Source organism: Salvelinus namaycush, chromosome 9, assembly GCF_016432855.1.
Source record: "Salvelinus namaycush isolate Seneca chromosome 9, SaNama_1.0, whole genome shotgun sequence".
NCBI lineage: Eukaryota > Metazoa > Chordata > Actinopteri > Salmoniformes > Salmonidae > Salvelinus > Salvelinus namaycush.
The window spans coordinates 31484112-31498230 of NC_052315.1; the positions used below are offsets into that span (position 1 = coordinate 31484112).

The following is a 14119-nucleotide window of genomic DNA, read 5'->3' on the forward strand; positions in this document are numbered from 1 at the left end:
CAGACCGCAATGATAAATAATTTACACAGTGAGGTGTATCCACGGGAACCATGCATTCCCGGCACACATCAGAAGAAGAGAGAAACTGAACGAGGGAGGGACGGAAAGAGAGGGGGAGAGTATGTGAATGATACTGAGAAGAGGAGTGAGCCTGTAACTCACACTCTCACACAGACAGACGGAGGGATCTATGTGGCATCAGCGGAGGCAGCAGCAGTGTGGTGTGGGACAGAAGGGATTGTTGTTGCTTGGCTGAGCTGGGACCTGTCCTGTCTGATGGAGAGCAGAAGGATGCAGCATAGTAAGTACTACAAATGTGTGTGTATGTGTGATATTTGTCTGCTGTCTGAAAAATAAGAGGGTCTAGAAGACTGAGGCAGGGGTGGGGGAGTTGTGAAGAGACAAAGAAGAGCGATTGCTGGAGAGGGATAGATTAAAGTGGTTGGTGTCGCTGTGCATATCAATGGTGAGTGCTGTGCTACTTTCTGAGTACATTTGCAGAGATAGGCAGAAAAAAAATCTAAATTAGGTATGCATGCGTACATGGGAGAGTTTGTTTTTTCTAGTGGAGGAGGAGAGGACACTGCTACAGTTTCTTTGTATGCTGACTGCGAGGAAGGCCCTAAACATTTTTTAAGACTCCAGGCACCCAAGTCATAGACTTTTTTCTCTTCTACCGCACAGCAAGTGGTACCGATGCACCAAGTCTGGAACCAACAGGACCCTGATCAGCTTCAACCCCCAAGCCATAAGATTTCTAAATAGTTAGTTAAATAGTTAACCAATAGTCACCCGGACTATCTGCATTGACCCCTTTTGCACTAACTTTTTTGACTCATCACATACACAGCTGCTACTGTTTATTATCTATCATGTTACGTAGTCACTTTATTCCTAATTATATGTACATATCTTCTTCAATTACTTCGTACCTCTACACATCGACTCAGTACTGGTACCCCATGTATATAGCCAAGTTATCATTACTAATTGTGTATTTATTATTACTTTTATTATTACATGTTATTACTTTTCTACTATTTCTCTATTTTCTTTCTCTCTGTACTGTTGGGAAAGGCCCATAAGTAAGGATTTCACTGTTAGTCTACACCTGTTGTTTACGAAGCATGTGACAAATATAATGTGGTTTTATTTGACTGTGAGGTGTGTGTTGTCTGGGTTCTGCAGGTGAGCCTATTCTTAAGTATGTGGCATTGAGGTGAAAGAAGTGTTCGTTGGGAATCATGTGATTGGACAGCAATGTTTACCTGCCTCATGTGACTTCAAAGAGAATATTACACTATAGGGTCTCCATCATGGCTGCTGTGATGTGGACCTCTCTCCTCCTCTCCCTTGCTCCTCTCCTCCATCTTCAAGCCTTTACCTTGGCCCCAGAGGGCGCCACAAAGGCACCACCACACCCACATACAGACACACAGATCGACGTCCCAGTACTGGCCTCACACAGCACTGTATGGCCCTCCTGGGCTCCTGTAGTCCCCACCGCTGGAGCCAGAAGGGCCGACTCTCTGGACTGGTTTCCAGGGCTGAAAGACTCCACACTGGCACCTGAGGAAACTGAGAAAAAGGACAACAAAGATGAGTTTCGGGGAACTATCAGTGACTACACAGAGACCCAAGGCTTTAATCCACTCACTAGACCTACATCACCAGCCCCAGTGAATGCACAGCTAGGGTCTACTACTGACGCGGACCAACACCAACCCAGAGCCCAGGCCACAAACAGAGAGTTGTTAGCTCTGGACTTCTCAGCCACTCAACAGAGAGACATACTGGAGGGAGATATCGTGGTGGAAGAGATTGGAGACGAGTTACAGGACTTCACAGAGGAAACAGGAACAGACACAAGTAAGAGCATCCAACCCCCATCCCTTCACCCCCATGTCACAGTGATATGTCCACTTTTACAACACCCTCAGGGTGTTGGTAAGAATAGTCTTCCCTAGTATTTATAGGATATTTGGCAGAATTTACCTATTTTCGATTTTGTAAAATATTGGTGGTGAATGTACTGATTTACTGTGGCAGTGTGATGAGAGTAACCCCTTATATATTTTCTGTTCATGACATCCTACCTCTGATATCATGAAGTACAATGTGTGTTTGGTGTTTACATGCCCCTGTAGCAGTTGTAGTTGTAGTAGTATTCGTAGTGTGTGTGTTTGCTATTGAAGTGTGTGTTGGAAGGTGACTTGTCTTCTCTGTCTGCTCTGTGCCTTCTCTATATCTGCTCTATGTCTCCTCTGTGCCTGCTCTATGTCTGCTCTATGTCTGCTCTGTGCCTTCTCTATGTCTGCTCTATGTCTGCTCTGTGCCTGCTCTATGTCTGCTCTGTGCCTCCTCTATGTCTGCTCTATGTCTGCTCTGTGCCTGCTCTGTGAATGTGTGATATGTATTCTGCTGGCAAACACAGTTTTATATTCACAGGGCGGTTTACGTCACGCCTCTCCCTCTCTCTCCTCTCTCTCTTTCTCATTCTCTCATCTCCTTCTCTCCCACTCCATCAATCCTCCTTCTCTCCTCCCTCAATCTCCCCCTTCATCTCTCCCCTCCATCTTCCATCCATCTCTACCACCTCTCACTCTCCTCTTCTTTTCTACTCTGTCACAGACACATTTTATTTCTCTCCCTTGCTGTCCTATCTTCTTAAACAGCTACGCTGAGGGAGACTGTTAATGAATTCCTTTGTGTGAGGACAGTAAATGAGATGTGAATGAGAAACACAGTGGACTGGTGGTTTTATATAGGACATTGTAGAAGCCTCTTGCTTCTCCAGCCAGGGAGGGGTAGAGAGCATAGATAGAGGGTAGTAAAAGGTCTAAGAGGGAGGGAGACAGAACTGGGTTAGCTCTGTGTCTCACATCTCTCTCTCACACACACACACACACACACACACACACACACACACACACACACACACACACACACACACACACACACACACACACACACACACACACACACACACACACACACACACACACACACACACACACACACATGAAGAGAAGAGACCAGAGAAGGTCTTGTTGTAGAGCTCAGTAGGCAGTAGGCAGGAACATAGGGAATGGACTTGTCTACATTATTCAGATGTTATGTAATCATAGGGGACAGACATACAGTATAGAATACAGTAGCAAGAAAAAGTATGTGAACCCTTTGGAAATACCTGGATTTCTGAATAAATTGGCCATACAATTTGATCTGATCTTCATCTAGGTCACAACAATAGACTAACACAGTCTGCTTAAACTAAAAACACATAAACAATTATACATTTTCATGTCTTTATTGAACACACCGTGTAAACATTCACAGTGCAGGGTGGAAAAAGAATGTGAACCCTTGGTTTTAATAACTGGTTTACCCTCCTTTGGCAGCAATAACCTCAACCAAATGTTTTCTGTAGTTGCGGATCTGACCTGCACAATGGTCAGGAGGAATTTTGGACCATTCCACTTTACAAAACTGTTTCAGTTCAGCAATATTCTTGGGATGTCTTGTCTGAACTGCTGTCTCGAGGTCATGCTACAGCATCTCAATCGGGTTGAAGTCAGGACTCTGACTGGGCCACTCCAGAAGGCGTATTTTCTTCTGTTGCATCAGTGTTTTGGGTCGTTGTCCTGTTGCATCACCCAACTTCTGTTGAGCTTCAACAGATAGCCTAACAATCTCCTGCAAAATGTCTTGATAAACTCTGGAAATAATTTTTTCCGTTGATGATAGCAAGCTGTCAAGGCCCTGAGGCAGCAAAGCTACCCCAAACCATGATGCTCCCGCCACCATACTTTACAGTTGGGATGAGGTTTTGATGTTGGAGTTCTGTGCCTTTTTTTCTCCACACATAGTGTTGTGTGTTCCTTCCAAACACCTCAACTGTAGTTTCATCTGTCCACAGAATATTTTGCCAGTAGCGCTGTGGAACATCCAGGTGCACTTTTGCAAACTTCACATGTGCAGCAATGTTTTTTTTGGACAGCAGTGGCTTCGTCCTCCCATGAACACCAGTCTTGTTTAGTGTTTTACATATCTTAGACTCTTCAATAGAGATGTTAGCATGTTCCAGAAATGTATGTAAGTCTTTAGCTGACACTCTAGGATTCTTCTTAACCTCATTAAGCATTCTGCGCTGTGCTCTTGCAGTCATCTTTGCAGGACGGCCACTCCTAGGGAGAGTAGCAACAGTGCTGAACTTTCTTCATTTATAGACAATTTGTCTTACTGTGGACTGATGAACATCAAGGCTTTTAGAGATACTTTTGTAACCCTTTCGAGCTTTATGCAAGTCAATAATTCTTAATCTGAGGTCTTCTGAGATCTCTTTTGTTCGAGGCATGGTTCACATCAGGTAATACTTCTTGTGAATAGCAAACTCAAATTTTGTGAGTGTTTTTTATAGGGCAAGGCAGCTCTAACCAACATCTCCAATCTCATCTCATTGATTGGACTCCAGGTTAGCTGACTCCTGACTTCAATTAGCCTAGGGGTTCACCAACCTACACTGTGAATGTGTAAATGATGTATTCAGTATAGACAAGAAAATTACAATAATTTGTGTGTTATTAGTTTAAGCACACTATATTTGTCTATCGTTGTGACTTAGATGAAGATCAGATTAAATTTGATGACCAATTTATGCAGAAATCCAGGTAATTCCAAAGGGTTCACATACTTTTTCTTGACATATTATGTTATTATTGATATAATGTTAGTTATAAGAGTGTGCTTGTGATTATAAATATTTACACAAATGAGAACAGCAATGGGGTCAATACTACCTCATCTGAACACAGTCTCTCTCTCCCTCTCTTGCTCTCTGTCCCTCCCTCCCACCCTTTCTCTCTCTATCCCCTGGCTCTCTCTCTCTCTGACCCAGTTAGAGATTCCCAGTTACAAGAATGTACTTTTATAATGGATTAGCTCTCTTGCTCTCCCTCTCTCTCCCTGATATTTCACCCAATGAAATTCCAGGGGCAAGTGGTTGATTTGGGCATCAGTTTCAAGAATCTTTGTTTCTGTTTTTGCAGGTGTGTTTCCAGAGGAGGGGTGGCCAAAGTCGGCCACCAATGAGTCGGCTCTCGTCGACTGCAGCCTTGACACCAGAGCCACACCCTGCAACACAACTGATCAATCCTGGAGCCCCTTTTACCCCGATGACATCATCTCCAATCAATCCCAGCGCCCCTTTTTGTCTCTAACCCCTCCTCTCTTTGTGCCTCTGTATTCTGATTGGAACTCAGCTCTAGCCACCTGGGGCTTTGCCTGGGAGGCCCACATCTACGGTCTGGGATCTGTGTTCACTGCATTAGGTCTGATATCTGTACTCTGCCTGTTAGGTCTGCCCCTGCGCTGCCCCCCAGGAAGCCCCTACTTCACCCTGCTGCACCTGTTCCTCCTGGCCACCGGAGGCACTAGAGCATTCTTTCTGCTGTATGATGCTTATAGTCACCAGGACCACCTGCCTGCTCTGGGCTCTCTCCTCCTCTCTGAACTACCCTTCCCCTGCCTCACCTCTGCCTTCTCCGTCTGCTTCCTTCTTCTCTCCCTCCGCTCTCGCATGTACCTCTCCCTTCATTTTTCCCTCTCTCTCTCCCTCCCTCTCTCCACCCTGCCCAGGCCTTGTCTCTTGTTCTTCCTCTCCCTGATGCACTTCGCAGCCTTCATGGGCTCCATAGCTCTATTCCATGTCTTCCCCAGCCTCCCTGTTCTTCTCCTGCTCCCCCAGGGAGTGTTCATCCTCCTCTGCCTCCTCCTCCCCTGCTCCTTCCTCCTCTTCTACTGCCATGTACGACAAGACGCCAAACACATCCAACGGCTGAGTGACGGTGAGGGAGAGGTAACAGGTTCCCCAGTTCTGGTGGGGCGGCTGTCCCGGTGCCCATTCGCTGAGGCTGAGGAGTGGAGAAGGGCAGCAAGGGCTGGGGTGGGAGGGGCTCTGTGCCTGTTAGGGTGTGGGGGGCTTCAGCTGTATGGGATGTTACATGCATTAGGGCTCGGAGGGGTGAATGCTGGGGCAGGGTTCCAGCCCTGGCCTTGGTGGGCATACCACCTGGGCTGCAGGCTCTGTGAGGTGGGGGTATGTCTGTCCCTGTCAATCATCGGCACTCAGCCCCTCCTCTTCTGTTGCTCCAACTCTAACTCCTCCTCCCGGACTAAACTCAACACCAACACCTGTCAGGGGTCGTGGGCGCGGCTGCCCTGTGCCTCACCGGCAGGAGGGCCTAGCCACCCACTTCCCCTCTCTCCCATCCTCCCCCCTCACTACCCCTGGTCCCTTGGGCAGAAAGAGAAGCAGGTGGTGTGTGATGTCATCAGGAAGCGCCAGTCCGAAGACCTCCCCCTCTACACACTAATGGAACCCTCTTCAAATGGACTGAACCTGCATCCTCACCTTAACCCCCACCCTGGCCAGACCAAAACCTCCAGACACCCCAACCTCCCTGATCCTCCAAGCCCACCAGGGAGACTTCAAGCTGGGGTTGAGTCCCAGGGATCCTCCCAGGGTAGTCTATGTCTGGAAACTGACTCCACAGTGGACCTGCGCCCCCCCTCTCCCATTGACCTGTCCCGCAGCATAGACCAGGCCCTGTACAGCGAGACCCTGTTCCCCCACAGCCTTTTCAGCCCCTCCAGGCTGCTCCACGCCTCTTCCAGCCTCTCCTTGAACTCCCCTGGCTCCCACCACAGCCAGAGTGCCTCATGGCCTGGAAACAGCTCAGCTGACAGTCCCCTCTACCGGACCTCTTCCTGTGGAGATGTGGATATGTCTCCTACACGGCCTCCCCAGCCGGGATGCATTCTCCCAGGCCACAGCGATCCCTGCTGTCTGCCTGAATGCTGGTGGAGAGGTAGTAACTCCAGCTATCTGTGCCAGGAGTCCCTGAGTGGGTCTTCCCAGGGTCTGTTCTCCAGCTCAGGGACAGGAGGGGCATGGTCACACCCCCACACCACCAGAGGGCAGCCCTCCCAGAGCAGCCTGCCCAGGACACTCCCCCACCTTACCTATCACAGACGTTACCGCACCCTCAGCTCGGCCTCGCAGGACAGTCGGGGGGAGGGGCGGCTGGAGGGCAGAGAGGACCTGAGTGAAAGCAGGTTGCTGGAACGGGATACGGCCGTACAAGCGGAATTCGTCAACGTGTGCCGACAGATCGATGCTCTTAGCGTGTGCAGTGACACTATTGACCTGTAGGCAGATGCTACAGGGTTTGAACCATGCGTCATCTATGTGCCACAAGGACGTAAGGATATGACATGTATAATGCACAGAGATTATATATTGACCTCTAGTGAGAGCTAAGGACTTAACTGAGTGATGTTAGCATTCAGATCAAGCAGCTTTTGCACTGCTACAACAGAAGTGTACAGAGGTAGAACTAACTATCAGTTGCAGTTTTATGGGGATTCTACACATAGACTTATAGATAGTTCTGTTTGATTAGTTATAAGCTGTATATAACTGTACAGTTAGTTCCAAAATGTGCTAAATGAACAATGAACTTACTGAAACCAAAGTAGAACTGATTTGAAGAACTTTGAATAAGAAATGTCAGTGTAGTGTTGATAACTATACCAATATGCAAGATCACGTCATGCTTTAGTGCCATCTACTGGGGGAGAGTGAACATAGTGTAATTCATACATTATAGCTGTTTTTTAATAAACAGTTTGTTCTTATAAAGAATTTATAACTGGTGGCCTACCACCAAGCAATACAAGCGTACCTGTTTAAGTCACAACACCAATATAAACCAGGAGTTATACTAGTGTTCAAGTGCCAAATGCAGCAATGGAACCCGATACCAAAGCTAAGATCTCACTCAACGTTTTTAATTTCATTGAAAAACAGCTCAACCGCTGATATTTCAAACCCCTTTCTCTACAATGAGTAACGCTGTGTCATACGGTACATATATCATTGAAGACTGTGTAAAATATACAGAGTATACTAAACGTAAGAACACCTGCTCTTTCCATGACAGACTGACCAGGTGAATCCAGATTAAAGTTATGATCCCTTATTGATGTCATTTGTTAAATCCACTTCAGTCAGTGTAGATGAATGGGAGGAGACAGGTTAAAGAAGGATTTTTAAGCCTTGAGACAATTGAGACATGGATATGTGCCATTCAGAGGGTGAATGACAAAATATTTAAGTACCTTTGAACGGGGTATGGTAGTAGGTGCCAGGCGCACCAGTTTGTGTCAAGAACTCTAACCCTGTTGGGTTTTTCATGCTCAACAGTTTCCTGTGTGTATCAAGAATGTTCCATCACCTGAAGGACATCCAGCCAATTTGACACAACTGTGGGAAGCATTGGAGTCAACATGGGCCAGCATCCCTGTGGAATGCTTTCAACACCTTATAGAGTCCATGCCCTGACAAATTAAGGATGTTCTGAGGGCAAAAGTGGAGGGTGTAACTCAATATTAGGAAGGTGTTCCTAATGGTTGGTATACTCAGTGTATGTTTTATTGTAAATACAATGTACATGGAAAACAGTTCTACTAGTATGTGATGCATCATAGATGAGGTATGATAAACAAATTTAGTTTATGATGTTTGAAAAAATAATTATTTCTAGTAATACGAACAAACAGTTGCGGACAAATATATTGGCACCCTTGCACTTTTCTTAAATATTTCCCTATTTCTTCTAAAATAAGAATAACTTGTCTCCACACCTTGTTATTGGATTTTCAACATTGCAGAACCACATTTTTTTTAGTATACTTAAGTTTTCAATTTGAATGGAGAAAATAATGACAAATGCCATAGGTTTTTGGTTTTGGATTCCGTGTGCAAGGCATTTTTTTATTTGATTTTTTATTTAACCAGGCAAATCAGTTAAGAACAAATTCTTATTTACAATGACAGCCTAGGAACAGCGGGTTAACTGCCTTGTTCAGGGACAAAACAGATTTTTACCTTGTTAGCTCGGGGATTCAATCTAGCAACCTTTCGGTTACTGGCCCAACTCTCTAACTACTAGGCTACCTGCGGCCCATCACGAAATCAGATTATCAGGTGTTTTGGATCCAATGTTCAACCCAGTGTCTCCGTTGAAGGTTGTGGGTCTCCCAGCAGGACAGCGACCCCAAACACACATAAAAAAACACCCAGGTTCAAGAACAGATGCTGTTCTGGAGTGGGCAGCAAAGTCCAGATCTGAATCCCATCCATAACCTATGGCAAGAGCTGGAAACAGCAGTTGGTGGAGGGCACCGCTTAAAACAGAACAATTTGAGCAACTTGCTGCTGAAAAGCACTTGTAGTCATTGATGACTACAAGTGCTTATCTGCAGTTATCTTGGCAAAAGGCTGTGCAACCAAGTACTAGCTCCGGGATGGCAATCATTTTGTTCATGCTGTTTGTCTTTATCTTCTCAATTAAAATTGTGAACTTAAGTTTACAAAAATACAATAGGTTCTGTAATGAGGAAAATCCAATACGTTTTTTTCAATTTCAACTTATTTGAAAAGAAATAGGAATTATTTAACATTTTACTGCAGTGGGCTAAATCAGGGTCACACATGGTGATTCTTGGTAGGCTTAAACAAATCCACTTTGAAACAAAAGTATATACCACACACATGGTTATGGGTTTCAAAAAAAGAAAAGACACCTGTACCATGTCAGATATAGAGTTGAAATGGATTACATTTTGAGTTTGCATCCCAATACTACACTTTATATGCATCACAGAAGACTAAAATATAACAAAACTGTTTGACACAGAACCACCAGATTTTCGTTGTTGGGAAAATCGCAAAAACATTCCACCCATGAGGCCAAAGAGGGCGCTTTGGTTATTGACTGCAGGAAAGGGCTACGAAAAGTGCCAATATATTTGGCCGCAACTGAACAATACAGTATGGGTGACACTCTAGTCAGACCTTTATGGACTCTGACTGTATACATTAGATCATGACATAGGCCCTATCACAGAGAGAGTTGTTTCAGTTGAACTACTTGTTTTTTCTGTAGTCAGCAGCAATAGTTTACACATGAATGAAATCTCAGTTCGTCTAGCCACAACTCTGTAGTGTAAGCCTTGAGTGTGGTTTATGTTGCTATTAAACAGCTTTTGACAACTTTGGATGAGACAAATGGAGAGAGAAGGAAATTAGTGAAAGAATGAGGAAAGGGTAGGAAGGGAGTGTGAGAAAAACAAAGACCACATTTCCCTCTGCTGGTGTGGAAAAAGGATAATGTCAGGCATGACATTATGGGCAGCAATTGATGTAACGATATCATGTATCCTACTCAACATACCGTTTTGGGAGTGTAACCACAACATAGCAAATACTGTACATACACCAAATAAGGAGAATAGTAGATGTTATATTAAAGTTAACTTCTTTATTCTGGTTCATGCAATAGCATGGTACAGCATTAAGGAATTTAAAAGTCTGAGGTTGAAATCACCAGAGGTATAAAATACAAAGCATGATCAAAGAGTTAGCCTGCTAACTTAACTAAATGTTCTGAAATAACTTACATGTTTTACAAATTGGCATGGTATAATTGACTCAACAACAAAAAAACACAACTAAAAAGTTTAGTTCTTAATGAACCAGAAATTCAGCCATTATTTCTGTCTTTGATCCTGATTTGTAGTATAACCTCTGGAGAAAACAAAAACTACTTTTGTGCAACTTTCATCACCTAATGTTCACTTCACACAAAGATTAACACAACAAACTGGGAGAAGTTCTGTCGTTGCGGGTGGGTCACTAATTTAACTGACAGTGCCCTACTGTTATAAACTAGCTGCACGTCTTCTACAGGAAGAAAATTGAGGAAATTAAAGAATCTGTGTCATCAGTAAAACTATTCATCATTAAAAAACAAATTTCTTCACTCACTGCCACAGGGTATTAGCAGTACATTCACCCTGGTAAACAAGATAATTCAAGGTTGGTTTCCCAAACACAGATTCTCCATTGAGCATGCGTTTTAGTCCAGGACTAGGATTAACCTGTGTCCGGGAAACCAGACCTCAGTATCATATATGACTAGGTATACAGTATTATATTGTGACCTACATGTACAGTCCATTCGGAAAGTATTCAGACCATTTGAGACCTTTTCCAAATATTGTTATGTTACAACCTTTATCTAAAATGTATTACGTTCATTTTTTTCCTCAAATCTACACAAAACACCCCATAATGACAGTGAAAATAGGTCTTTAGAAATGTTTGCAAATAAAAAAAAATTTAAATAAAGACAAATGCCTTATTTATATAAGTATTTAGACCCTTTGCTATGAGACTCCAAATTGAGCGCAGGTGCATCCTATTTCTATTGATCATTCTTGAGATGTTTCTACAACTTGGAGTCCACCTGTGGTAAATTAAATTGATTGCAGTGGTGTAAAGTACTTAAGTAAAAATCTTTAAAGTACTACTTAAGTAGTTTTTTTATATATCTGTACTTTACTATTTATATTTTTGACAACTTTTACTCCATACATTTTCCCTCACACCCAAAAGAACCCCATACATTTGGAATGTTTAGCAGGACAGGAAAATTGTCTAATTCACGCACTTATCAAGAGAACATCCCTGGTCATCCCTACTATCTCTGCTCTGGCAGACTCACGAAACACAAATGCTTCATTTGTAATCATGTCTCATGTCTGAGTGTTGAACTGTGCTCCTGGCAATCCGTAAATTAAAAAAGAAACAAGAAAATCGTGTCGTCTGGTTTGCTTAATATAAGAAATGTTTAATGATTTATACTTTTGATACTTAAGTACATTTCAAACCAAATACTTTTAGACTTTTACTCATGTAGTATTTTACTGGGTGACTTTCACTTGAGTCCTTTTCTTTTAAAAGGTATCTTTACTTTTACTCAAGTATGAAAATTGGGTACTTTTTCCACCACTGATTGATTGGACATGATTTGGAAAGGAACACACATCTCAATATAAAGGTCCCACAGTTGACAGTACAAAATAATTGTTCGTAGAGCTTTGAGACACGATTGTGTCGAGGCACAGATCTGGGGAAGGCTACCCAAAAAAATTCTGCAGCATTGAAGGTCCCCAAGAACACAGTGGACTCCATAATTCTTAAAATTGAAGAAATTTGGAAACACCAAGACTCTTCCAAGCAATTGGCGGAGAAGGGCCTTGGTCAGGGAGGTGACCAAGAACCCGATGGTCACTCTGACCGAGCTCCAGAGTTAATCTGTGGAGATGGGAGAACCTTCCAGAAGGACAACCATCTCTGCAGCACTCCATCAATTTTCTTATTTTACCTTTATTTTTCAGGCCTTTATGGTAGAGTGGCTTCCAGACGGAAAGGCACATGACAGCCCACTATGAGTTTGCCAAAAGGTACCTAAAGGACTCTCAGACCATGAGAAACAAGATTCTCTGGTCTGATGAAACCAAGATTGAACTCTTTGGCCTGAATGCCAAGCGTCATGTCTGGAAGAAACCTGGCACCATCCCTACGGTGGTAGCACCATGCTGTGGGGATGGTTTTCAGCGGCAGGGACTGGGAGACTAGTCAGAATCAAGGGAAAGATGAACCAAGCAAAGTACAGAGAGATGCTTGATGAAAACCTGCTCCAGAGCACTCAGGACGTCAGACTGGGGCAAAGGTTCACCTTCCAACAGGACAATGACCCTAAGCACACAGCCAAGACAATGTAGGAGTGGCCCAGCCAGAGCCCGGACTTGAACCCAATCTAACATCTCTGGATAGATCTGAAAATAGCTGTGCAGCGACACTCCCCATCCAACCTGACAGAGCTTGAGAGTGAAAGAAGAATGGTAAAAACTCACCAAATACAGATGTGCCAAGCATGTAGCGTCATGCTCCAGAAGACCAATCTGTAATCGCTGCCAAAGGTGCTTCAACAAAGTACTGAGTAAAAGGTCTGAATACTTATGTAAAAGGTATTCTTTTTTATATATACAGTTGAAGTCGGAAGTTTACATACACTTAGGTTGGAGTCATTAAAACTCATTTTTCAACCACTCCACAAAATTTCTTGTTAACAAACTATAGTTTTGGCAAGTCGGTTAGGACATCTACTTTGTGCATGACACAAGTAATATTTCCAACAATTGTTTACAGACAGATTATTTCACTGTATCACAATTCCAGTGGGTCAGAAGTTTACATACACTAAGTTCACTGTGCCTTTAAACAGCTTGGGAAATTCCAGAAAATTATGTCATGGCTTTAGAAGCTTCTGATAGGCTAATTGACATCATTTGAGTCAATTGGAGGTGTACCTGTGGATGTATTTCAAGGCCTACCTTCAAACTCAGTGCCTCTTTGCTTGACATCATAGGAAAATCAAACAAAATCAGCCAAGACCTCAGAAAAAAAAATTGCAGACCTCCACAAGTGGTTCACCCTTGGGAGCAATTTCTAAACGCCTGAAGGTACCACGTTCATCTCTACAAACAATAGTACACAAGTATAAACACTATAGGACCACGCAGCCGTCATACCACTCAGGACGGAGACACGTTCTGTCTCCTAGAGATGAACGTACTTTGGTGCGAAAAGTGCAAATCAATTCCAGAACAACAGCTAAGGACCTTGTGAAGATGCTGGAGGAAACAGGTACAAAAGTATCTATATCCACAGTAAAACAAGTCCTATATTGACATAACCTGAAAGGCAGCTCAGCAAGGAAGAAGCCACTGCTCCAAAACCGCCATAAAAAAGCCAGACTACGGTTTGCAACTGCACATGGGGACAAAGATCGTACTTTTTGGAGAAATGTCCTCTGGTCTGATGAAACAAAAATAGAACTGTTTGGCCATAATGACCATCGTTATGTTTGGAGGAAAAAGGGGGTCGCTTGAAAGCCGAAGAACACCATCCCAACCGTGAAGAACGGGGGTGTCAGTATCATGTTGTGGGGGTGCTTTGAGGCAGGAGGGACTGGTGCACTTCACAAAATAGATGGCATCATGAGGGAGGAAAATTATGTGGATATATTGAAGCAACATCTCAAGACATCAGTCAGGAAGTTAAAGCTTGATCGCAAATGGGTCTTACAAATGGACAATGACCCCAAGAATACTTCCAAAGTTGTGGCAAAATGGCTTAAGGACAACA

The 14119-nt window shown here is 43.7% G+C and overlaps 1 protein-coding gene across 2 annotated transcripts; it reads left to right on the plus strand.

The window, feature by feature from the left end:
* The first annotated feature begins 85 nt into the window (after window positions 1–85).
* Window positions 86–8035, plus strand: LOC120053954 (proline-rich transmembrane protein 4-like). 2 transcript variants are annotated; one of them, XM_039001283.1, is made up of 3 exons: window positions 86–301; window positions 1189–1869; window positions 5049–8035. In XM_039001283.1, the coding sequence occupies exons 2-3, from the start codon at window positions 1317–1319 to the stop codon at window positions 7211–7213; spliced, it is 2718 nt and encodes a 905-aa protein (XP_038857211.1). In that variant the 5' UTR covers window positions 86–301; window positions 1189–1316; the 3' UTR covers window positions 7214–8035. The 2 variants fall into 2 exon arrangements, with proteins under 2 accessions (XP_038857211.1, XP_038857212.1); XM_039001284.1 differs by lacking the exon at window positions 86–301 and having other exon boundaries at window positions 1138–1869.
* The last annotated feature ends 6084 nt before the right edge of the window (window positions 8036–14119 follow it).